General features: G+C 36.2%; 1 protein-coding gene across 7 annotated transcripts in view; it reads left to right on the top strand.

Moving 5' to 3' along the window:
• The window catches only part of LOC129249501 (uncharacterized), a 175,717-nt gene that overhangs the window by 54,767 nt on the left and 96,576 nt on the right, over positions 1-24,374 (top strand). For all 7 annotated transcript variants that reach the window (XM_054889353.1, XM_054889355.1, XM_054889359.1 and 4 more), the window contains exon 3: positions 23,035-23,287. In XM_054889353.1, the coding sequence (XP_054745328.1) occupies positions 23,035-23,287 (253 nt within the window). The remainder of the gene's footprint in view (positions 1-23,034; positions 23,288-24,374) is intronic.

Genomic DNA, 24,374 nt, shown 5'->3' on the forward strand with positions numbered 1-24,374 from the left:
CGAGCGAGGAAATGGCAAATAGAAGTAGTAGTTGTTGTGCAACTACCATTCGGGAGTGCCTAGGTTCGAAACATCAATTGATAGAAAAAGTTTTTTTCCAGTAGCGGTCGCTTCTCGGCAGGCAAACCTCCGAGTGAATTTCTGCCATAGAAATTGTAGCCGACAAGACGCACACCACAAATAGGAGGAGAAGTTTGGCTAAACTCCAAAAAAAATGATTTCGGGCAAGTGGCCGCCGAATAAATTCCAGCCGAGAGGTCCACTTTTCGACCACTTTTTGCAGCAATTGGGGCCGTATGTCAGCAATAACGCGCCGAATATTCTCTTCCAAGACGTCAATCGTCTCGGGCTTATCTGCGTAGACAAGCGACTTCACCTAGCCCCACAAGAAATAGTCCAGCGGTGTTATATCGCACGATCTTGGAGGCCACGCCACAGGTCCACGGCGCGAGATAATGCGCTCACCAAAAGTTTCTTTCAATAAATCGATTGTTGCGTTGGCTGTATGGCATGTAGCGCCGTCTTGTTGGAACCAAAGGTCGTCCACATCAACATCGTCCAATTCAGGCACGAAAAAGTCATTAATCATGGCTCTATAGCCCTCTCCATTGACTGTAACATTATGGCCGGCTTCATTTTTAAAGAAATATGGACCAATGATTCCCTCTGCCCATAGAGCACACCAAACAGTGACTTTTTGAGGATGTAACGGCGTCTCAGCAATGGCTTGTGGATTATGTTCACTCCAAATGCGACAATTTTGCTTATTGACATACCCATTCAACCAAAAGTGAGCTTCATCGCTGAACAAAATTTTCTTGTGAAAAACGGGATGCGTCGCGCGAACCGAACCATTATTTTCGTAATAAATTTGCACGATTTGCAAACGTTGTTCAGGTGTAAGTCTATTCATTATGAAATGGCAAACTAAACTGAGCATAAATCAAGTGACAGCTGTCAAAAAGACCATCTACGAAAAAAGTAGTGCCAACTTGAAAACCTAACCTCTAAAAAAACACCCGGTTTAATTAATATAACATATAAAACATTATGAGATGGCGCCTATCGTTGTACTATTACTTCTCTCTCAGCTAAATTGACAATGAGTAACGCCATATTAGCATAATTGGTGACCAGCCAGATTACCACTTTCGTAACTTTATTTAGCATTGTTTTGTTATTTAGTCTCGGTGTTTTAGTTATTTCTTCATGAAATTTTTCTAGCCTGTTCTAAATAAAAGTAATGTTTATAATTTTTTTTAATATCCAATTTCAGTTAGTTCAATAATGCACTCAGTTTTATTTAGTTTTACTTTTTTTTTCTCGATTGCAGTCAACAATAATTGTTCTTCTCCTTCCAACAGTCAAATATCTCTCTCGCTACTGCAGTGTTGCCTAGCTTTGGATATAAAAAGCGCATTTAAAGGAAATAAAATACCAAATTTTTATTGAATTACTTGAAGAGCTTTGTATGCGTGACAAATTGTCTTTAAAATGTGCGTTTTTTTGAAAAAATGTGTTAAGTAGTACAATTTAATTCATAAGTTTTTTGTTGAGAGAAACTCTTTTGTTAAGAGAACGACTTTTGCTATATTTGAGGTTATGCAACAAGATAAGATACTCTTTTTGTAAAAATCTCGTTATGGTTTCTTCAATATTTTCTGTAATTTTTTTGCTTATTTTTACTATGAATACACCTCTTGATGCTCTATGCCCCACTAAGGATTGAGGACCAGAAGAAACGATTACACCACTATGGTTTTAATTCGCATACAGTAAATTTAAACGCTTTTTAAAATGTGTAAAAAGGTTTTCAATGTTAAGAAGAGTTGAGAGAGGGACATTTTATATTCTTGCATAACCTTAAAAGGAGCAAAAAATTAAATTGCACTTTCAAAATATCAAATTTTATAAGAATCAACAAATTTTTTTGAGCACTAAAATCTTCCTAGAGTGACCTTTTTTAACATTATTTTGTTTAATAATACATTTTTTTTTAACCAACAGTTTCGGTAGCTTTGAATAAAAAAGTGACAAACTCCAAACTTAAAAGTTTTCGTATTTTGGGCTATAAAAAAGTTTAAATTTATTGTGAAAAGCAAATGGTTGGCAACACTGCACAACTCAGCTAATGTAACGTCACGCACTCTCAGATGGGCGCAATTTTGTTTCTATCATTCTTGGCTTTTCTTAAAGAAGCACATAATAATATTCTATAACTTGAAGTATCCATAAAGTCCAACATTTTCATGGCATAATTGTGATTTGAGTTAATGAGGTTTGACTGCATATATAAATTCTGTAGGGAAGTGTTTGCTGAAAAAAGGACATAGCTCAAAAATTGAAAATTTCGACAAAATCGACTTCAATATTTTCAATTTACTATGCTCCCTAAAAGTAAAGACACATTTTCATTTTATGGGATATTTACTGTTAATGGATACTGCCATGAATTTTTTGCACAGCATAAAGAGGTTGTCATTTCTGTATATTTATCAAAAAAAAAAAAAAAAAAATTTGCTGGGTTACGACGTTTTTCCACCAAAGTATTAAAAAAATACAAAAAACCAACGATAATTTTGAGTTACTTTAAACTTGCACTTCATGGTACTAAAATTTCATGGGCTATAAAACTGCGGTCCTAAATTTTCTTTTCCAAATTCGGATCCAAGCAAATCTAGTGAGGGTGATAGCACTTGAGCAACAACACTATTTAAAGACTTGTATTTTGTTTTTGTAAAAGCGATTCTACTCCAAAATTTCCATCAGAATGTAAACAAACAAACAAAGCAGCAACAAAGAAGCAGAGCGTTTTGACTAGCAGGACACACAATCGCGAAATCAGCTGCTCTAGTGCCATAATCTCGAATGAATTCGCTTTAATTCTGTTTAATAAGTTCAATATTTTTATGCAGAATTGACGAATTCGTATAAATCTTGCACAAAGTTAGATGCTTTGCTGCATTGTGAACTATGATTTTATAAAAAATTAATTACTATTAAAAAAAGAAGAACAAACGTAAAAGAATGGTCAAAATAACAAGTATTTATTATTTTGTTCCTAGGTGTATAATATAGCGATCTTTCACTTTTAATTAAATAAAAAAAAAATTAAGTAAGCCCATCAAATGGATACCCTTATATTATGTATGTAAGTACTTTTATTAGAATTGCGAAAGTGCTCAAGTTCAAAGCGAAGAGATTGTCATAAGACTTCTTTCTTGCATATTGCTAATGCCCGTGTCCATTTGCTCTTTTATTACTTTGCTGCTTTGATAATTACCGACACAAGCAACGCCAAAAGATAATTGAGTGCCTGAATGCCTGCTACATTCGTGCACATTTTCATACCCGTGTCCTGTGATGCATTACGGTATTATAACTTTGTATGTAACGATCGAAGGGAATTGTGTTATACTCGTATATAAACATGTACCCACCCAAATAATCGGCATGTCGAGACGAATCGATTTAGTAATTTTTATATGTCTATCGAATTGAAATTTTTCTTGACAATGGCAATAACCGCAAACATCTTCTTCTACATAACGATATTTTTTAAAATTGCAAAAAATTAACATTTTAGTGGGATACAAATCAATTTTCCACAAATTTGGTTAAAAAAAAAAACAAAAAATAAGAACCAAAAAAAGAAAGATTACAAAAAAGCCAAAAAAAAATAAAAATGTGCATTGAAACCATTGAGAACTGGGGTGATCTTAGAGAACAAATCCGTTATGTGTACATAAATAAATAATAAGGGATATTGGGAAATTGGCATCACACTGACCACTTTTAAATATCTGGATTTAATTTAATTTGAAACTTCACAGCCGGAAATCTGCATGCAAAGTAGACTGCAAAGTGTTATTATACACCACACGAAAAAAAATATAAGACCAACTACATTTTTTATGTTTTTGTTATCAGTTTCGAGCTAACAGTTTATGTTTTTAATATTTAAAATTATAATGATGATAGAAATAAACACATATTTCACGAAACTTAATTTAATTCATAAGAAAAGTAAAATCTATAGAACGAAAAGAGTATTTTACCTTGTTTTTATATTTATTAAAAAACAAATAAATACTTGAGCTTATTTATAATTTGGAGCTTAGTAATTTGTGTTGGATCCTTCGTTGATTATAACATGCGGAAATCGTCGAGCATCGATTTGAAAAAGTTGCAATTAATCCAATATTGACTTAAGAAATAAAACTCATACGACCATGTCTTGTCTTAGTGGCGTAAAATCTACAGAATAACGTCATTTGAACATTTCACTTTTTTATTTTCATTTTAATTTTATAAAGAGTCTAGAAATTAAATTCCTTACCAGCTACATGTATGTATGTATGTATATGCACGTGTATATGTCGCAAAGTGTTAAGAAGGCGTGACGATTATTGACATAAAGGTGCGGCCAGATATAAAAGTGCTTTTTTAATGCTTGTCACTTAAAACTTTTTAACTTTCCCGCAGGAATTCTCGCGAAATATTTTTCAGTTTATTCCTATAAATTTAGTCTATGAAAGTACGTAAGTAAGTTTCTTTCAGACTATGGGGAAATAAAAACTTTATTACTAAAAGCATTAAAAATTAACTACAAAAACTTATGAAAGTAAGATATTAAAAGTTTTGACAAACCCAAAACAATTCACTAAAAAAAATCCACTGGCATAGAACTCGAAATCTTATTTAATTCACTAAGTGCACGTGCAATTGGGGCATTACGTGCATACTCAGCCTCCCAATTGGCAACATAAAAAGGGACTCATGCACGTAGGCTTTTTTGCGGAATATTAAAATTGATACGATCTAATAAAGAAGTACAATCTAAATAGCCATGAAAAGCATTAAACATAAAGGACAGTGAGAGCACAGTTCGTCTAGCTTCTCAGGTCTTAAGGCTTATTAGAAGCAGACGAGAGCTAGGCTCAGAAAAATTCAAAGACCGCAAAGCAAATTTAAGTAAGGCGTGTAAGCAATTTAAGTGTGAATGGATCAGAGAGCTGTGCACAGTCACGCCTAACAAAGCCTAGTGTTGAATTAGTTTTCCTAACAATATAGTCAATATTATTAAAACTATTAAATGTGAAATTCGATGAAAAAATAATACCAAGATCTTTTGTTTCATCAACAGATTCGAAAAAAGTATATCTAATAATTTGAAATATATCAAAATTGTTGAATTTCCTTTAAATTTTCTATACGGTAATTTTGTTTTATGTCATATTTGACATTTGTCTAGTAGGTTAGGTTAGGTTAGCCAGGTTGCTTGGCAAAGATAAGACACTCGGTAACCCTACTTGGTAGGCCCATTTTGATACCTGTATTTGATTTCCATCCCCTAACTTAGTTGCTTAAACCACTTAGATCTTTTTAAGAAGGTAACTAGCCCTGTCCCCAGGTCTTCGGAAAAGATATCGGGTGCGGCTTCCTTGGAGTGCAGCACATTCATCGACTCAATTTCTTCTTCATCTCCCCAACTCCTGCAGAAGGCATTGTGAGTTGTGTAAAATTTTACACGATAGAATAACGCGTTAGAATTATTGAAAGAAATTATAAAAGAAGCCGATCTATAAGAACAACATATCGCATATTTCGTAATTTTTTTTGTGGAAATAATCGTCCGAATGAGTTGACAATTCAAAGGTTGGTGGAAAAATTTTAAGAAACTGGTTTTGGCGAGAATAGAAAAAAGACTGGCAGATTAAAAACTGGACGTTCTATTTTTTTGCTTTTATTTTTTATTTCATAGTATCACAGCTAACAAAGCTAAAAAGTAATATTTTTCGGTATAACTAATTGATAACATAGGTTAGGTTAGGTTAAATTGCTGCCCTTGCATAACAGGGGAAGGGGAGAGGAAAAGAGAAGGGAGATGACCAACAGTGGAGATTTACGATTGTATTAACCGTTTCAAGCAACTAGTGAATTTCACCAGATGTGTGATATTTAAACCCGCAACATTCGCTGGTGTACCGAAAAGTGAGAGTCCAGATGTGTCAATTTTTTCCCGACGAGAGCAGAGCAGCTCAAAAGAAGTTGCAGAGATAATTCCACCTCGTCCTCCAGACAGCTCCTGCAGAAATAGCTGCACATAGCTACGACTTTGTTAGCCTTAGAAGTTCTCTCGAGCGCCACCGATCTACCCGTGACCAGAAGGATCTCGCCACTTTGCACGTTTGCGCACTAGCCCAGCGTTTGCTGAGTTGACGCAAGTCCCATCTTTCCAGTAGCAGACCACAGATTCTCAAGTTAACTCCAAACCTCTCATATTGTGATGAAGCCGTCTCAAAGGTCCCTTGTCTAGCCAGCTCATCGGCCCAGCAGTTTCCCTCTATGCCGCTGTGACCGGGAACCCAAATAAGCCTAACATCGAAGTATTTCGATGCAATCGCGAGGGAAGCCAGACATTCTCCGACTAATTTCGAACGTACAAACAACGAGCTCAAGACCCTAATTGTCGCTTGGCTGTCGGAGTAGATATTTACCTCCTTTACAGTAATTACAGAAGCGAGCACTGCTTCCAAAATGTGGCTATTTCCAGTTGGAAATCATTACAGAGGTCCGGCAGCCTAAATATGAGCTTGATGGGGAGCTCTTCCCAGAATACTCCCCCAACCACTCTTCGGTCCAACTTCGAATCATCCGTAAATGATAACATACAAACAATTAAAATTTCACAACATAACTATGACGCGTTGGCCACGAGACTTGAGCATCAGATATCTTGCCGTTCTCAACAACTATTTGGTGACGGGTTTTCTTGAAGACCCTTTAAACTTTTTTTGCAATTACATTGTTGTAGTCGAGAATCAATTTTAAAATTTTATTTATTTTCTGTAGTCTTTTCTGCAGAAAGATTTGCATGAGGGGCATTTATTGGATTCCTACGACTTTCTTCTTTTTTTATATGCATATCACTATACTGCCGGTAGTTTAAACCAGGTTTTCGATTTTTTTAATGAAGACAGCAAAAAGCGATCTTCCCGAAAATTTGACGTGATACAGGTCTCTAGTGGGTACCGACCCATTCAGTAGACCTCCAACCGAGAAAATTTAGTAGAACATTAATACAAAAATTTCGTTTCAAAAGCTAGAAGGGAAAACAATACATTCTGTCAAAAAAGTACCGGGAATTGTTCAATAAAACGGAAAATAATTGTTTAATAATCAGCATTTCTTTTGTCGCGTTCAAAATAGGATCCATTCATCAAAGCATCTGCGGAGTGGAAATTTAAGTTTTGGGAAAAGGAAAAAGTCACAGGGGCTAAATCTGGTGAATACGGTGGTTGTTTGATGATATTTGTCGAGTTTTTGGTCAAAAAAGTGCTCACAATATGAGCCTTGTGAGACGGTGCGTTATCATGGTGCAAGATCCATGAGTTTTCTTTCCACAAATTGTGCCGTTTCCTACACACATTCTCTCTCAAACGTCGCATAACTTCCAAATAACATTCTTTATTTACCGTAGAACTATTTGGAATGAATTCTGAGATGCTCAATACCCTGATAATCAAAGGAAATGAGTAGTACGACTTTCACTTTTGACCGAATTTGGCGTGATTTTTTATTTTTTGAGCTTCGGCTCATATGGATAGCGCCATTCAGTCGCCTGTTGACTGGTTTGCATGTCAAACTCATATACCCACCTGTTATGATGCGCTGGAATTGGGTTATGAATGGGTCCGAATCCACTTGCTAAAGCATGTCTTGTTGTTCTTTCGATGAATTTTTTGAAAGAAATTCAACTCTCTTGGAACGAGTCGAACAGCTACGCGTCTCATGCTCAATTGATGGTGTAAAATGTTGCGAATTGATTCGAGAGACACGCTAAGGTTACGAACTGCCCCGCTCAAATTTGAATGATGGTTTTCCAGCACCATTTCATTGACTTTGTGGACGTTCTCATCCGTTGAAGACGTTGATGGGCGGCCAAATCGGGGAAAATCTTCCACGACTTCTCGGCCCTCTGCAAAAGCCTTATACCACTCGTAGACCGATGTTTTTGATAAAGTACACTCGTCATAGGCATTCTGCAACATTTTCAAACACAAATTTTAAGAATTAAAATATCGCAGAGCAGACCTGCGGTTGACTGATATAATTAAATGCCAAAAACAAGTTAATTGACAGATCACGCTCAAACTTTGCGATACTGCAGAGGACAGTTGTACCAACATTCCAGCAAAAAACATTTAGACATATGTCTGCGCTTTTTAAATGAACAATTCTCGATATTTTTTTGACAGAATGTTAATTATTTTGCGTAAAATTTTTGCGCAGATGGCTTAAAACTGTTGTTTGGCCGATCTTTGGGTCCTGGGAGATGCTACGAATACCAACATGCTGATCAACTTCGATTATTATTGTGATTTTATCGACATTTTCGACATTATCAACTTTTTCTTTAACATCAAAAACACCTGAACGGAATCGACGAAACCAAAATTGCACGTAATTAGCAACAGTTACAGTATCGGCACCATAAATACCGTTCACAATTTGAGCGACCTGGCTTGCATTTTCGCTTTATCAAAGAAAAACTGTACCAGCACCGCATTTTCACATTGTGGGCCACCATTGTTAACACCCTCTAACTCACAACTGAATGAAACAAACAAAAACCATCACAATAATTTTTTTTAGTGCAAAATGTCACCTTGACAACGAGCATAAACTTTAAATGTAAATAATGGAAATTTTTCCCCCCTAAACTAATAAAGGTTAGCAAAAAAGTCTTGCGGTATTTCCGCAAGCTTGTCTTTGCAAGCGCGTAGTTCTAGTTATATTCGTCGTATCGGTTCACGCTAGAGCTTTTTGGAAAGCTCTTTTCACGTGCTAACACGTGTTTGATTAATTGTTGTTTGCTTTTAGTCGTTCGTGAGTTATAGCGTCGCAAACATGGAGCAAAATAAAGAGAAAATACGGCATATTTTACAGTACTACTACGATAAAGGCAAAAATGCATCTCATGCTGCCAATAAAATTTGTGCAGTTTATGGACCCGATACAGTTTCCATTTCCACCGCACAACGATGGTTTCAACGTTTTCGTTCTGGTGCAGAGGTGATCGAAGATGCGCCACGGTCCGGAAGGCCTGTCGTCAAAAATTGCGATAAAATCGCTGAATCGAAAGAGACCGGCATAGTAGCAGCCGTAGCATCGGCCAAGAGCTGGGCATGAGTCATCAAACCGTTATAAACCATTTAAGAAGCTTGGATTCAAAAAGAAGCTCGATGTATGGGTGCCACACGACTTGACGCAAGAAAACATTTTGCCCGTATGGATGCATGCGAATCGCTTCTGAATCGCAACAAAATCGACCCGTTTTTGAAGCGGATGGTGACTGGCGATGAAAAGTGGGTCACTTACGACAACGTGAAGCGCAAACGGTCGTGGTCGAAAAGCGGTGAAGCTGCCCAGCCGGTGGCCAAGCCTGGATTGACGGCCAGGAAGGTTTTTCTGTGTGTTTGGTGGGTTTGGCAGGGAATCATCCACTATGAGCTGCTCCCCTATGGCCAAACGCTCAATTCGGACCTGTACTGCCAACAACTGGACCGCTTGAATGCAGCACTCATGCAGAAGAGGCTATCTTTGATCAACAGGCTCTCCGAGTTTTGACAGTAGGGAAGCGAGCTTCTATAAGAGGGGCATTACGAAGTTGGCATCTCGTTGGGAACATCGAACAAAACAAACAAAACGGCGTATATTTGACTTAAATCGCATTATTATAACCAATTTTATGAACAATTGAAAATTCAATAAAAATACCGCAAGACTTTTTTGACAACCTTTAACACATTTGGAGGCTTGCCATTGCTTGCGAAGGGCCGACGGTTATCAGAAAAATTCTTTTTATGATTTGATGCTTCATACCCACAGTGGGTTTCGATCCGATTTCAATCGAATGGTAAACACGCACGAACCACTTGATTACGGTGATCGTATCGTCTGCAACTGCTTTTGCAGTTCAAAAATTGCTCAGCTTGTTGCAAACACTTTCGTTGCAACGCCTGATAGCACCTTAAGAGACGCGGGCCAAGAATAAATTGCCGGCTTGCTCTGAAAGCATTTAATTTATAATTATCTATAGATATCGCTATGTACATATTACAGGTCCATATGCCGCGGCAAACTTTTCAGAATTTCTAATTACAAAACATATTTAATTAGACTTTTGCATTTCAAATTCAGTTTTCGTCATTTCCGCATGAAAAAGGAAAAGCAAATTGACATAGTTTACATGCAGAAACTCGTAGATATGTATGTACATACATATGTATGTACGTACGCAAGCCAGTATTCGTACACAAATAACTGCAATAATTCAATCGATTACAATTGAACTTGAAAAAAAAATGCTTTGCTTTGAACGTAGTGCCATTGCCAATGCCATTGCTGCTACGTTGTGGATTACTAACAGCTATTTAAATGGAAATGTTTTAAATAAGTGCAAATGTACATATGCACATACATACGTATGTATGTGTTTGTGTGCGAATGGCTTACCCAGGCGATAGCGTTTGAGTTGTGTTATGCGGTTGGTTATGCAATTTCCCAAACAATTTCCAGAAATTAGTAAAATTGCTCTTCATTGCACATGGACGTAAGTATGTATGTTTGTTTGTATGTATATCCGTATGCACATATGTCCATGCATGCATATTTGTGCAATTACATTGCTAAATTATCTATTTTACGCCATAATATAAAACTATTTGAAGTGAGTATATCGAATCAGAATAATATCTGGTATTGCTGGAATGGCATTGACGCATACAATACCTATTTACTTAGGTGTAATTATGGAAAAGTTATTTATATAAATATATTTATACTTCACATATTTGTCTCAATTTAAATATTGGATTCAATACTGATATTAATATTGATTGATAAATAAATATTTATACTCGTATTTATGCCGTCTGAGTGCTTCCATTTTACATATTCATTAACGTTTCCAATGGTTAAAACGATTGTTAAATATTACGAGGGGGGTTCAATAAGTACCCGGCTTAGAAATGAATACTCCATTTTTTTTTCTAATTTTTTTTAACATAGTCTCCTTTTAGACGGATACATTTCTCCCAACGCTCCTTTTAACCGCTCCAAAAAATAAGATTTTTTGAACTCCCTAAAATACGCATCTATCTCGGTGATGACTTCCCTGTTTGAACTACATTTTTTTCACGCGAGCCATTTCTTCATGGTAGGGAACAAGAAAAATTCGAAGGGAGCCAGATCGGGCTAACTCACAAAGAATTGTCGCCATGACCTTTCCGTCCGATAGGTCTGTCTTCCTGTCTTCGTCTTCTTTAGAGCAGTTTCACCGGGAGAAATCCATTGTTTTGATTGTTGCTTCGTTTCTGGTGTGTAATGATGAGTCCAGGATGCATAAACGGTGACAACTCGTAAAATTCCTTGGGATCTCGCTTAAATTGCTCTAAATACTGCTTCGAAGTTAACAGCCGCATCTGCTCGTTGTTGCTTGTGAGCAATCGCACCCATCGGGCCGACAATTTTTTCATCGCCAACTTATCATGCAAGATATTAATTGCCTATCCGGTCGACACACCTATGGCGTCTGATACTTCGCGCACTCTTGTTTTCGGTACCACGGCTGCCATGCGTCCTGGTCGCTCCTCACGGATGTTCGCCCACGTTTAAATTCGTTGAACCAATATCTAACTGTGGTCATAGATGGCGAAGCGTCCCCATAGACAGCATCTAACTTTGCGTTTAGCTCCTCACATGTTTTCCCATCCAAATATAAAAAGCGAATTACCGAACGATACTGTTCTTTTTCCAACTTATCTTAGTAATCACGAAACACGTTTTACTCGAATAGCTGCCAAATCCCAACTAACTTATGAATCAGTCTGAAATTTGTTTAGCCGTCGTTTGATAGATGGCAGCACATGACGCTAATGCCAACTTCCCTCAGAAACGCCCCCTGTCATCAAACACGGGAACTTATTGAACTTCCCTCGTACTAAATAGTCGATAATGATGGATTTTTATTTTTTGGCGCCGTTAAAAGGCAAAGTTAAGAATACTCGTATATGTAACAGGTTTTGTGTTTGAATAACTTTTTTACTACGTAAAAAAATAATAATTTTGAGTCATGGAAATCTTTATTGTGACCTTTAAGCGCTCCTTTCCTTGTCAAACACACAAGTGCCACATACGATTCAGGTGCAACGCCAGTTGCAAAAAGTATATGTAAATCTTCCGATAGGACAATTAATTTTGCGCCACCTATTACATGTAAGTATAGTATAAGGTGAAGTAAAAGGTTTTCTAAGTTTTTACTTGTAAAATATCGGCGTTGTCACAATTACAAAAAACAAAAATTGTGGGTGTCTCTTCGCTTCATTTTGTGGCAATGGAAATAAGATATTTGCTCTGTCTTTTTGACGAAATTAAGAGATTTGTAACAGTGCAATTACAATGCACCAGGTCTTGGAAAATCTCCACGAAAAGAGAAGCTACACACACCATTTTTTCGTCAACTTCAAAGTTGCATTCGACAGTACGAAAAAGAGTTTCCTGTATGCAGCGATGTCTGAATTTAGTATTCCCGCAAAACTAATACAGCTATGCAAAATGACGGGGCTACCAGCAGCGCCGTCAGAATTGGGAAGGATCTGTCCGAGCCGTTTAATACTAAACAAGGTTTCAGACAGGCTGAATCTCTTCATGACTTCTTTAACCCGATGTTGGAAAGGATCGTACGATCCGCAAAACTTAATCGCTCAGGCAGAATTTTTTATAAGAGCGTACAATTGTTGGCGTATGCCGATGACATTGACATCATCGGTCTTAACAACCGCGCAGTTAGTTCTGCCTTTTCCAAACTGGATAAAGAAGCAAAGCAAATGTGTCAAACGAAGTACCTTCTGTCAAACAGTCGACGCACTCGCACATCGGTACTCACGTCACTGTTGACAGTTATGATTTCGAAGTTGTAAGAGGCTTCGTTTATTTAGGAACCAGCATTAACACCGATAACCCCACGGAGGATCCCTCTTGCCAACAAGTGCTACTTTGGACTAAGTAGGCAATTGAGCATTCAAATCAACTCTCGACGAACAAAACTAACACTCTACAAGACTCTCATCCTCCCCGTCCTAACGTGTGGCGCAGAAGTTTGGATGATGGCAGCATCCGATGAGGCGTCCCTCGGACTCGACGGTTGCCATGATTTTTTTTTTAACATTTCCGGCTTACCGGAGTATAATCTTTGAAATCACCGCTTGAAGCGGTTGTGCAGCACACTCAAACTCATAGCCCTTTGGGGTGCCCCGTGGGGTACTAGTTCTTATAAAAAAAAACCAGTGTATACTTTTCAAAATTTCAGAAGCTCCCTGATTTTCACAGTACTGAAATCTTCCAATTTATTGAAAAATCCTACTAAAATGGTAAATCTGCCTCTGATAGAGCAAGAAATGCAAGACAGGAGGTGCAAGATCGTCTCTTCCTCTTCCTCATCTAGACAGCTTATGCAGAAGTCCTGTGTTTGCATCTGAGCGTGCACACTGAAATCAGTGTGCTAAGACTATGCTTATTTTGGCTTAGCAAAAATTCATTGTTTCATTACGCCATCTTTCATTCGGTACTCTTACAATTACCTCAAGGATAAGTAGCTTAGATGTTCGTAAGGGTGTGCCTTTGCATTGTCTGTGTACTCATCAGTCCACTTGGTGCCAAATCTTTCTAGCTCATCGGCTCTGCAATTACCCGCAACGTCACAATGGCCAGGAACTCATGTCAGCTTTAGGTGAAATGACTCAGCCATCTTGTTAAGACTTGTCGACTGCTTTGGGAGGGATTTTATGTAAATGTAGGAATTATCTCCAGGTATCGCATCACATTGCACCAGTGTGACGGGGTGTATTATTGCCCTCAGTTCGGCCTTCTACAGTAGATGGGAAACCGAAAACTGAAGGAGATCCCGAGATGTTCGGAATATACAGCTCCGCTTACCCTGCCCTCAAGCTTTGAGCCATCTCTGTATACATGGATGGACGCGCCCTGTCCTACATCATCCCATTCCCACTCTTCCCTTGAGAGTAGAGGAATCGTGAACATTGTACTGGCAAGTGGAGGCGGGAGTACATAGTCCACCAGTCTGTGAAGTTCCGAGATGCCAGCTAGGATTTTATCGTGGTTGTAGTCCGTGTTGGACCACTTACCTAAAGTGTTCAAACTTATTGCTGCACAGCGCAAGCATTCAATACTGTAAAACATTTTATTTGCCCGCCCGCTTCGCCTTTTTACCTTGGTTGTAGTGGTACTGAAGTATGCATTAAAATTTCTCTGTTTTTTCCTTTTATTTTGCAACGCTGTAAACATGTACCTGGCTTGACGAAACACAAAACTGTCAAAGAACTTTTTGGAAGCGTAATATCATCTTTAAATCGCTGAATAATTTGACCTAAACACGTCTAGCGGAAGGCATTCAAAACTTTCTCTTGTTCTTCTTGATGGGCGCGATAACCGCTTATGAGATTTTGGGCGGGTAGAAAAGCTTGTTACTTCACCTAATATTTGATGCCCTTTGGTTGAAACGTTCAGAAAAAATTTAAAATATTTGGAAAAATTTTGATTAAATTATGAAATTAAAATTTTGAAGTCAAAATTTCCCATCTAGAAAACTCTATAACGATGGAATAAGAATTCCGAATTTTGCATACAGGGTAATAATTTTATTCACATGTAAGCACAAATAAAACTTAATTAGTAATCATTTTAAACGTTTGTTGTTGAATTATTATTTTTTATATTTTTTTTATTTACTTTTTTTTTATATTTTTTTTATTTTTCGATCTTTTATTATAGTTACACACATTTTTTTGTTTGGTTTTTTGTTGTTGCTCAAATCGGGTTTCTTCACAACAATTTTCTTTGTCAGCTGTCAATGTAATAATTCAATGCTGCCATACACATATATACACACATAGTGTTGTTTTATTCATAAATCGCTACTTTATTATCTCTATACATACATTTCATTGCAATGTACCTTCTACTCAAATATGAACGAGACGTCAGCGAGCTTGACTTGTTTACAGTAGCACAGAAAACAAACTACATATGTGACATATCACGCTGAAATTAGCCATGTAAGCTTATAACAGTCCTACCAAAAAACAAAAAATGTATTTTTGCCATATGTCATCCGCGGACCGTTTTATTGATAACGTCTCGTTCATATTTGAGCAGAAGATATGCATATTTTGATGCATATATATGTACAGAGAGTTGTAATCCACTCGCATATCAGAGTTGTAATTATGCTGCGAATACAACGATTAGCAAGTTCCTGCACGAACATGAACGACGCATGTCATTTTGTGATTCTCTGTTTGATATTATACTTTTTGTTCTGATACAGCCAACAACAACTATGTTTTGCACCTATGTATGCACATATTTAATATTTATTTGTTAAAAAAAATCCATGTACTCGGTATTTATAGCGAAGTAATACTTTTAATATATAAATATTTTTACGGAGTTGCTCAATTCGGTTTGAGTTGGTTATGCTTGGTTTGGCAGCCAACTTCCAGTATCAACCAGATTTTGGCGCAAATGAGGCCAATCGCTTGCAGCAGAATGCGCTTGGCTTAATGATATGGTCAGCATGAAATGTATGTACATGTGTATGTATGTGTGCACGTATCTGATGTTTTTATTCTTAAGCCTTAACATTCGGCGGCCGCAAGTATTAATTTTAGACTCGTAGAAGTGATTTATAAACATTGCAAAGCGCACAACCAATTTTAGAGCGCAACATTTTTCGCCTGCTGTTTTCGGGAATTAACACACGAGGTAGCCATAAATATTGCCTTGATTCTTAAAAAGCGTGTGTTTTCAATGGATATAAGAATTTATAACTTTGTGTGTTTCTTTGTGGAGTTTTCATGTCATACGTGCATTTGTTTTTTCGAATTTGTTTTGTATGAAAAAGTGAAAAATTAATTAAAAATTTGAGGTCAGAGCGTTTTATTTGAAAGTTAAATATGAAAAGTGTGTAAAATGATAAAAGTGCATAGCTCCCTTTTTTATTCCTTTTATAAAGCGGTTAGCGGAGAGAATCTCTTTCCAAAATGACCGTATTTATTTTGAATTTTTACACTGTTTTAACCGGTCTTGCTTTACGTTACGTTGTTACATATAATTTTTTTAGCTGATAAAAAATAATTCATACTTATAATTTATTTCAAAAAATCCCTTATTTGTGTGCGTGCCGTGCTTGTAGAGTTGCCTTGGAAAAATGTTTTTATAAGTTACCGGTAGTGAAAATCATTTGCCAAGTGTTATCGGCATACCGAACTCACCCTCAGCCAGCATTTAGTCAATGTTATTACAAATTAATACCCTCAAGTGATTGATAACATCTAAAAGTTTCTATTGCGTGTTTTAGTTTTGTATTGAAACATTTACAAAAAGGTGTCAATGACAAAGATATGTTTGTTTACCCGGAATGTAGATCCACCGTACACCCGTAAACTTTGCACTTACATATTTTTGTTTGAATATCGGTTTAGACTAATAAAATGAAACAAATAAATGATTGTCAAATCTTTTTTTGCCGATTAGAAATTATAAAATAATTTTTTCGAAATGCCCTTCCCGCATCGCCCACCGCGATTCAACAACGTCTTTGAATTATTTAAATTTAAGAAAATCACTTTAATTTTAAAGCCGCCAAATCGTTCATCCAAACATAGATTTATAGTGTGATAAATAAGTCTGTCCCATGAGTTTTTTTTAAGTCAAACCTACTTTACTAGCAAAAGTTATTCTATATTTGCCAAACCGCGTTCTGATGCTTGTCATTGTTGATTTCTTTCGTTTGATTGGAAACTAACACAGAACTCCGAACTTTCTCCCACAAAAGAAGAAAATTGCTTTAAGATTGGAAATACGAATAAGAAGCGCAAAGCGTTTCGCCAGTACGGGAGACAAAATCTCCGCGTCCGTCCTTCTTCCACGAACAAAATGTTTTCCTTCCACATGATTCACTGTGTAAATGGGCACTAGGTGATACAATGCTCTTTATATGAACAGCATTTACTATTTTTAATAAAGTTCTTAAGAGAGAGTATCCTCTATTTTGCCTCTTTGTATTATCTTCTTCTTTTTATCGCTGTTATATCTAGTTGTTTCTCGTCTTCAAGACTCATGCCCTATATATACGACTGTGAAATTTTGTTCTATTGTAAAAAAATCAGCAGATGCAACAATATTGATGTCATAGCTTTAACTTTTATTTGTTATCATCTAACATTCTCCAAAAGCAGTGAATTATTACGTACATTTTGTAGCATCACCGGTACTGTTCTTGAGTGAAATCAAAGGCTTAGGTGCTATATTTGATTCACATTTTTTGTTTACATTAACCTTATGATATCTAAATGCGGCTTTAAATTTTCTTTTTCACATCATTCATTCTAAGTTGGAATATATTGCATTTTTAGTACCTCATCATAAATTTGCCAGTGATAGAATTTGGCATATTCCAAAGGCCTGCCTTAAATATGCCCGTAGCTCCTTTCAATTTACTGATATCATGCCTTGCTATAAATTCCATCATGCGCGATTCCATGCCAAGTGATACAAGTATTTTCAACGTTATCGTCGATTCTGCTAAAAATTGATTTATTTGTGGGTTTATCACATACTCAGAAGTAAACTGAAACTTTTTAGTGAAGAATCAGTGCAAAATATTGCTCTAAAGCTAAATACACACCAGGCAACCGTTGAAGCAACGGTTGCAGCAACGTGTTGCCTTTGTTTAAGAAACACGTTGCGACCGTTGCTTCAATCTCAGTATTGTGTATAACTGTGGTGCAGGAAAGGTACAAGCGGAAGATACGTAAAATTAAATTTTTTAAATGATCGACGAAATGCGTAAAATTACTTCTCTTATTATAATTGACGAACTTTTGTACGAAAATGAGGAAGAAGAGATGCAACAAAAGAAGAGAAAAAAAATCTTGTCCAAAAATTGGCTTTTAAAAAAATAGAATTTTCGAACGAGAGGCTGCTGAAAGAACTGAGGGAAAATGAGCCAACGGACTATAAAAATTACATGAGGATGGACGAAGCCCTGTTTAGAAAATTGTTGGACTTCGTAAAGGCCAAAATAACGAAACAAGATACCATAATGAGAGAGGCAATATCAGCAGAAATTAGACTGGCAATAACTTTGCGGTATCTTGCAACAGGAAACGCTTTTGCGCACTTGAAATTTTTATCAATTTTATTGTATTCATTTTTTAATTGTTCGTATGCTTTTTTTCTAAAATTTTTATTTTTAATATATTTTTCACTACTTATATCCCACAGCTCTCTCAAATTTTTACATTCGTTAATAAAATTAACATAATTTTCATTATTTTCAATTGCCATTTTTTCCTTTTTCACTTTATTTTACTCCGCACGAACCTTCTTCTTTGCTTGTGTTCAACGAACTGAACGAGTAAAAGCAGTAAACAATGATACACACGAAGCAACGGTTGCAGCAACCTATCCCAAAAATTAAATTTATTTGATATTTCAGGCAACGGTTGCAGCAACACGAAAATCATTTGGCAACACAGCTACACACGAGGCAACGGTCGCTTCAACATGGCCGAGTTGCTGCAACGGTTGCCTGGTGTGTATTTAGCTTAACGAAGCACATACACATATAACAGTATCTGAGCGAAAGGCCTTGTAAGGAAAGATCGAGAGAGCACCTCACTAAACTACACTAAAGAGGGAGATGTTTGTTTTATTATTTCATTGCACTCATAACATGAAATGTTTTGAAACACAATTGATTCGAAGGCATTCGCATTGAATACAACAACACCCATTTACACTTGAAGGGTACAACAACTTAAAAACATAGCCTATGTAATTAAAATAAGGAGAGTTTACTTAATTCAGAGTTTTATTTTATGCTGTAGGTATATTATTTCGTACAATGTGAGGGTTTAGCACCGCGGCCTGAACGATCTATTGTGCCCTATTCTGCATAATAAAATAGATTTATGTTTAAAAGTATTTCTTATATGTATATAGAGTACTTCTTATATACATACTAGCGTATCCTCGCTCACTTCGCTAGGCGATAAATTCAATGATTTGCTGAAAGGGAATAAAATTAATACGTAACAAAGCAAATTCTTTTATACAATTTCATTCGAACTTTATTGTAATACTTTTTGGTAAACAACGTTTTTGGTTTTTCCGTCTTTCGCATAAATGAATAATGACGATGGGTTGGCTACTCGTGAGCAAGCTGCATACAATTGTCCATGAGAAAAAATTGGGTCACCTAAATTAATGCCGCACATTTGTAGAGACTGCCCTTGCGCCTATTAATTGTCATAGCGAAGGCAAGGTGAATAGGGAACTGCAAACGTTTGAAATCGAATGGTAAATCCGTTGGAATCAGTGGAATTCTGGGTATCAAAACGTCTTCTCCTTCTTTGTACCTCCCTTTCAAAGTCTGGTACCGTTGCAAAGTCGTGGCACATTAATGTTGCGCAGCATAATAATCGGTGCTCCAATTTTTAATCGTAAATTATGAGGTGGTAGGCCTGACAAATCGAGTGAGTTTAAGAATTTAGTTGGATAATTTACGACATCATCTTGATCAGTAATAGTGTCCATTGACTTACTTATATGCAACTATGTCACCAGGTATTTGATCCAAAATAGCTGCATTTATATCATTGACGTTCTTATTTTTCCGAGCTAAAATTGCTCTTTCGCTGAGCCAATCATGGTTTTTGTAATGTTGAACTATGTTTGGAAATACACTCTGTATCAATGTCTCTTTAGACTGTGCAAAAGTGTAGAAATTGTTAGGCAATGTAATCATTCCTGTTGGATCGACAGACATTTGGCCATTTCCCATTTTCAGTAATTTCAGCTGCTGACGGATCGTTCTGTAGTTGAACACGTACGTTTGTAGTAAGTGTAAGCGTGTTTACATGTCTCCATAAATACGATGATTTTAAGCATGCATTGATTTCATCTGCAGCCGTAGATTTTGGGATCACAGGTAATGTTTGCCTGAAATCTCCAGCCAGTAAAATCACGGCACCTCCAAAGACTGTTTGGCTTCCTCGTAGATCTTTCAAAGTTCTATCAAGTGCCAATGGTTTCTTGTGTGCCATAGTACACTCGTCCCATACGATGAGCATATGAAGAAAATATTTAAAAGAAATTTTTTTTTGCTAAAAACCTTCCCCTAGTGGATCCCTATAATATGAAAAAAGAACGAATAAAATTGGCCTCGTATCGGCCCAAAAAAAATGCGTACAAACGAACATCATTTCATTTTTATATATATAGATATACATATATGTGAAAAAACAAATTATTATTATGTAAAGTTCTGCAAATTTCAACTTCGTTTCGGCCGAATGAATGAATCAAGTGTTTAGAAGGAATTTTGTTTCGTTGAACATGAATTGAGAGCACTTGTGGGAAATGTTGAGAAATCGTAGTGTTAAAATTGCAATTTAAAATAAACCTACTTACATCATCTTCCATGGTAGCACCATTTTATTTTCTATTATTTGAAAAGCAAAAAAAAAAAAAACAAGAAATGGCAAAACATAAGCAATCGAATGTCTCGAGTTGCTTATGAAATTTTATCTTTACGTAAAGGGCACTGAAAATTGTTATAAGAGATCAGCAATTAATGCCTTAAAAGAGAAGAATGAACTTTCTTGCCTCTCATCTCTGGTTAAAATTTCTTGTCGATTAAATGTTGATTGTCTGCAAAACAAAAGACAGACCACAAGCAATGGTTCAATAGAATGAATCGTGTTGCTTATGAGATTTTCTCGTGTTGTAACTGTTTGCACTCGAAAGGCAATGAAAATAGTTATTTGCTCAGCCATTCATGCTTTAAAAGAGAAGCCTCTCAACTCTTGTTAACATTTGTTGTCGATTGTGAGTTGATTGGGCTGCTAAACCGAATCAAAGCTAACATCGGCCACCGCACTGAATCACACTACTCTTTGTGCAGAGAAAAACGAATGAGCCTGTTTGTGCAGGAGTTTACTGCGTACGATTGTTATGTTCCTTAGTGTATGTTGCTTTATCGAAAATCCACACCAATCCTGCATTACTTGCCCCATTAAGCATTTTTTTATACATATATTCGTACTACTACTCATTGAGGCTTTAACTATTAATTACATTTAACCACAATAAAATACATATCACTTACTCGTACATTGTGGTTTTTGCAATAAATAACATTTACATTTCCTGCGGTGTAGAATAATTTTGAAGCATGCGAAAAGTGGAAAAAAGATATTATTTTCGGAAAAGAAAAGAAACTGCTTGCTAGGGTTAAAATTCCTTAGCATTTTACATTTGTCTCGTTGGAAAAGTGATGAGAATGTATGGATACTTTTATTTGCTTAATTGCCTTAATGAATATCTGCATTTTTAGGTTCAGTAGTGTAAGTTGTTTTATCAAAAATCCGTAACATTAAATGTAGCATGGCTGAATGGGCACTTGTAATGACTTTCCCATACAGCATTTTTTCTTCTTAATAAAAAGTGATATTACAATTCATGCACTTCGAAAGGCCTCAGAATTAAGGTATTGTAACATCTCAGTCGCTTGCTAATATCACCTATCAGAGTTATTTTAATACAAAATTTAAACATTGTGTTGCTTATTTCCGACAAACTCTTGTTAACTCATATTCTAAGAGTAGAAGAATAATACACCTGTGTTGAAAGGGAGTTCTGAACAAATTTGATCTGTTTGGCCTTTGAAGTTCTTAAAAGATTATTGAAGTATTTAAGCGCGTATTTCATTCAAATTAATTATATTAAAAAAACTGGTAACCATTTGAGTATTTTTTCAGTGAAATTTTTTGAAATACCTTAAGTTTCACCCCATATGGTAGCACGACAGTCCCATTCTCTCGGAAAGCATCGATTTGAGTGTTTTTCGCATGACTTTTAGGATATTAAAATAAAACATAGCCTACGATTCTTAATACAGATAATCTTTTCGCAGTATAGCTCTGATAAAAAATATCAAGCCACAATTCACTTACTTTCTTTTAAAATTTTTCGGTTTTCGTTGTCAGGTTTTATTCCCACAGATATATCAATTTATGTTTGGTGGTAGTGAACATAAAATAAGTTTAGCAGGAAAAATGTTTACCATCTAGAGTTTGAGCATTGCCTCAAACGCGAAAATCAGTAGAGAACCCCGAATCCTCGTAACTTTTCTAACATCAAAAAGCCGTTGTAAATTTATGAAGAGCATGAAATTTTCTAAAATAAAATAACAAACAAAAAAAAACTATCTAGAAAATTAAGTAGGTAACAGTAACTGAAAACACCTGAAAAGAGCCTGTGTACCGTATTTGATTGAAATTTCACCTTATTTTTTTAACACACCTCGTGTTGTGAGCTTCATTTAAGTGTGGATTGTGTATTAGTCAATACATTGACACAATTCGGTATTTCAATTTTTGGTGACATTTTGAATGTTGCTTTCATATTTTCTTTATTATAGAAAGAAGCTCGAATTGAACTGTGAAATTTCTGAATTTCTTTGGTTTGTTTAGGGGAATGCAAAAAGGTGCGTTCCATAAACAAACAGCCACGAAAACTTTTCACTTTAAAGAGACTGCCTTGAGCGAAAAGCAGTTAGCTAAGTTTTGTGATCATAACTACTTTCCATGAATTGGAGCTGCGGAATTTGAGCCTCTTTATGCTATGAACTAATAGATTTACTAAAAAAATATTAACAGGAATAATAATATATAGACCCTATTTGGATTTATAGAAAAAAAATGTTAATTTTGTTTATTGGAACAAGTTGGCATAAAAACTAAACAAAGTTGGTTATATTCCTAAACTTTAGTTTCGACTTGAGCTATTATTTCTTACGACTACAAAAAGTCCTATGTATAAAAACAATCTATTTTCTTTCGCAAGCAATTATTCATTTCGTCCCTTCTATTTTCAATGCAGGTTGCATCCAGTGGCAGTGATGAGAGTAAAAATTCATTTCAAAGCAACGCCATAGCAGCAGAACCTACGCCCAGTGAAAAACCCAAAGAAGTCGAAACACATAGACCACCGATAATGATTTCAGCACATGACGATGATGATCCCTATGCGCATAGACCAGACCGTTATCCGCTTTCGCAGGTGGATTTTGATAGGGTGAAAACGCCATTTATAATTGGTATCTGGATACTTTCGGCGAGTGTAGCGAAAATTGGTGAGTAACAAAATGAAATAAATAAAGCACACACAAATATGTAAGAAAAGGGAGAAGAAACTTAAATAGAGTAGATGTGAAAAAAAGAAACACAAAAAACAGGAAATTTTTCAACAGATGACATAAAATGGAACCAACTGCCAATCTGTAATAAAAATTGCCAACTATGTAATCAAATGATCGAAATAACTTTAGAATGAAGAGTAAACAATTTTTACAAGCATTAATTACATTTAATGGAAATTGTTGTGTTATAGTTTTAGTTATAAAAATTTAATGTCCACCATTAGAATAAATCGGCATTCGATTTTCTCATGTTGTTACTTTTCAACAAACACAATTTGCCAACGAACGCTTGAAATAATGCGTAAAGAAGAAAAAAAAAGCTCTTGCGCGCCTGAAAGTATGCTAAAATATAATTTTCTTTCTATGTAATGACTGTCTTGCGTGTTTGCGTGGTTGCGAGACTTAAATTTCCATACTTCTATTGATGACGTTGGTTAGGTGTTTGCACACTGGAAATGGTGTTCAATGCTAAACAAAAAGCAAATACGATAAATGCAATAACCTCACTGCCAAATTCTACAATAATATTGCTGTCTGTGCACTTTTTGCCTGCGTATGTATGTATGTGTAGGAATTTACTTCCCTGCTTTGTGAGCAAAAATGTTCAAACTTCGTCTCCGCCTCCTTAAAAACAGCAGCTGCCAATGAAAACCAGTGTGTCCTTTGTCGCTGGCAAATTTCGAATTATGTTTGCACGTATATACGTATGTGTGTGTATAGTGTTGGAATATAGTTGTGCTTTGCCATTTCATGCCATTTGTGCAAAATAGTTTGGTCGCCGACTTTGTCCTTGGCTTTCGCATTTCATTTCAAGGGCATTCATGTAGCCCACGCCGCAAAACTAACAACTCATAAGACCCAATTTTTTTGGTTGCGTGTTTATATTTAAAATGTCAGTGTGAGCCCATGCATGCATGCGTGTGTGAATACCTAAACTTTTACACTTGCCAACTTTCAAGCTTTGTTGTCTGGACTTGATGGGTGGTTTGGGTGTTTGCATGCTAACAAGCGGAATTTGCTT

This window comes from Anastrepha obliqua, chromosome 5, assembly GCF_027943255.1.
Source record: "Anastrepha obliqua isolate idAnaObli1 chromosome 5, idAnaObli1_1.0, whole genome shotgun sequence".
NCBI lineage: Eukaryota > Metazoa > Arthropoda > Insecta > Diptera > Tephritidae > Anastrepha > Anastrepha obliqua.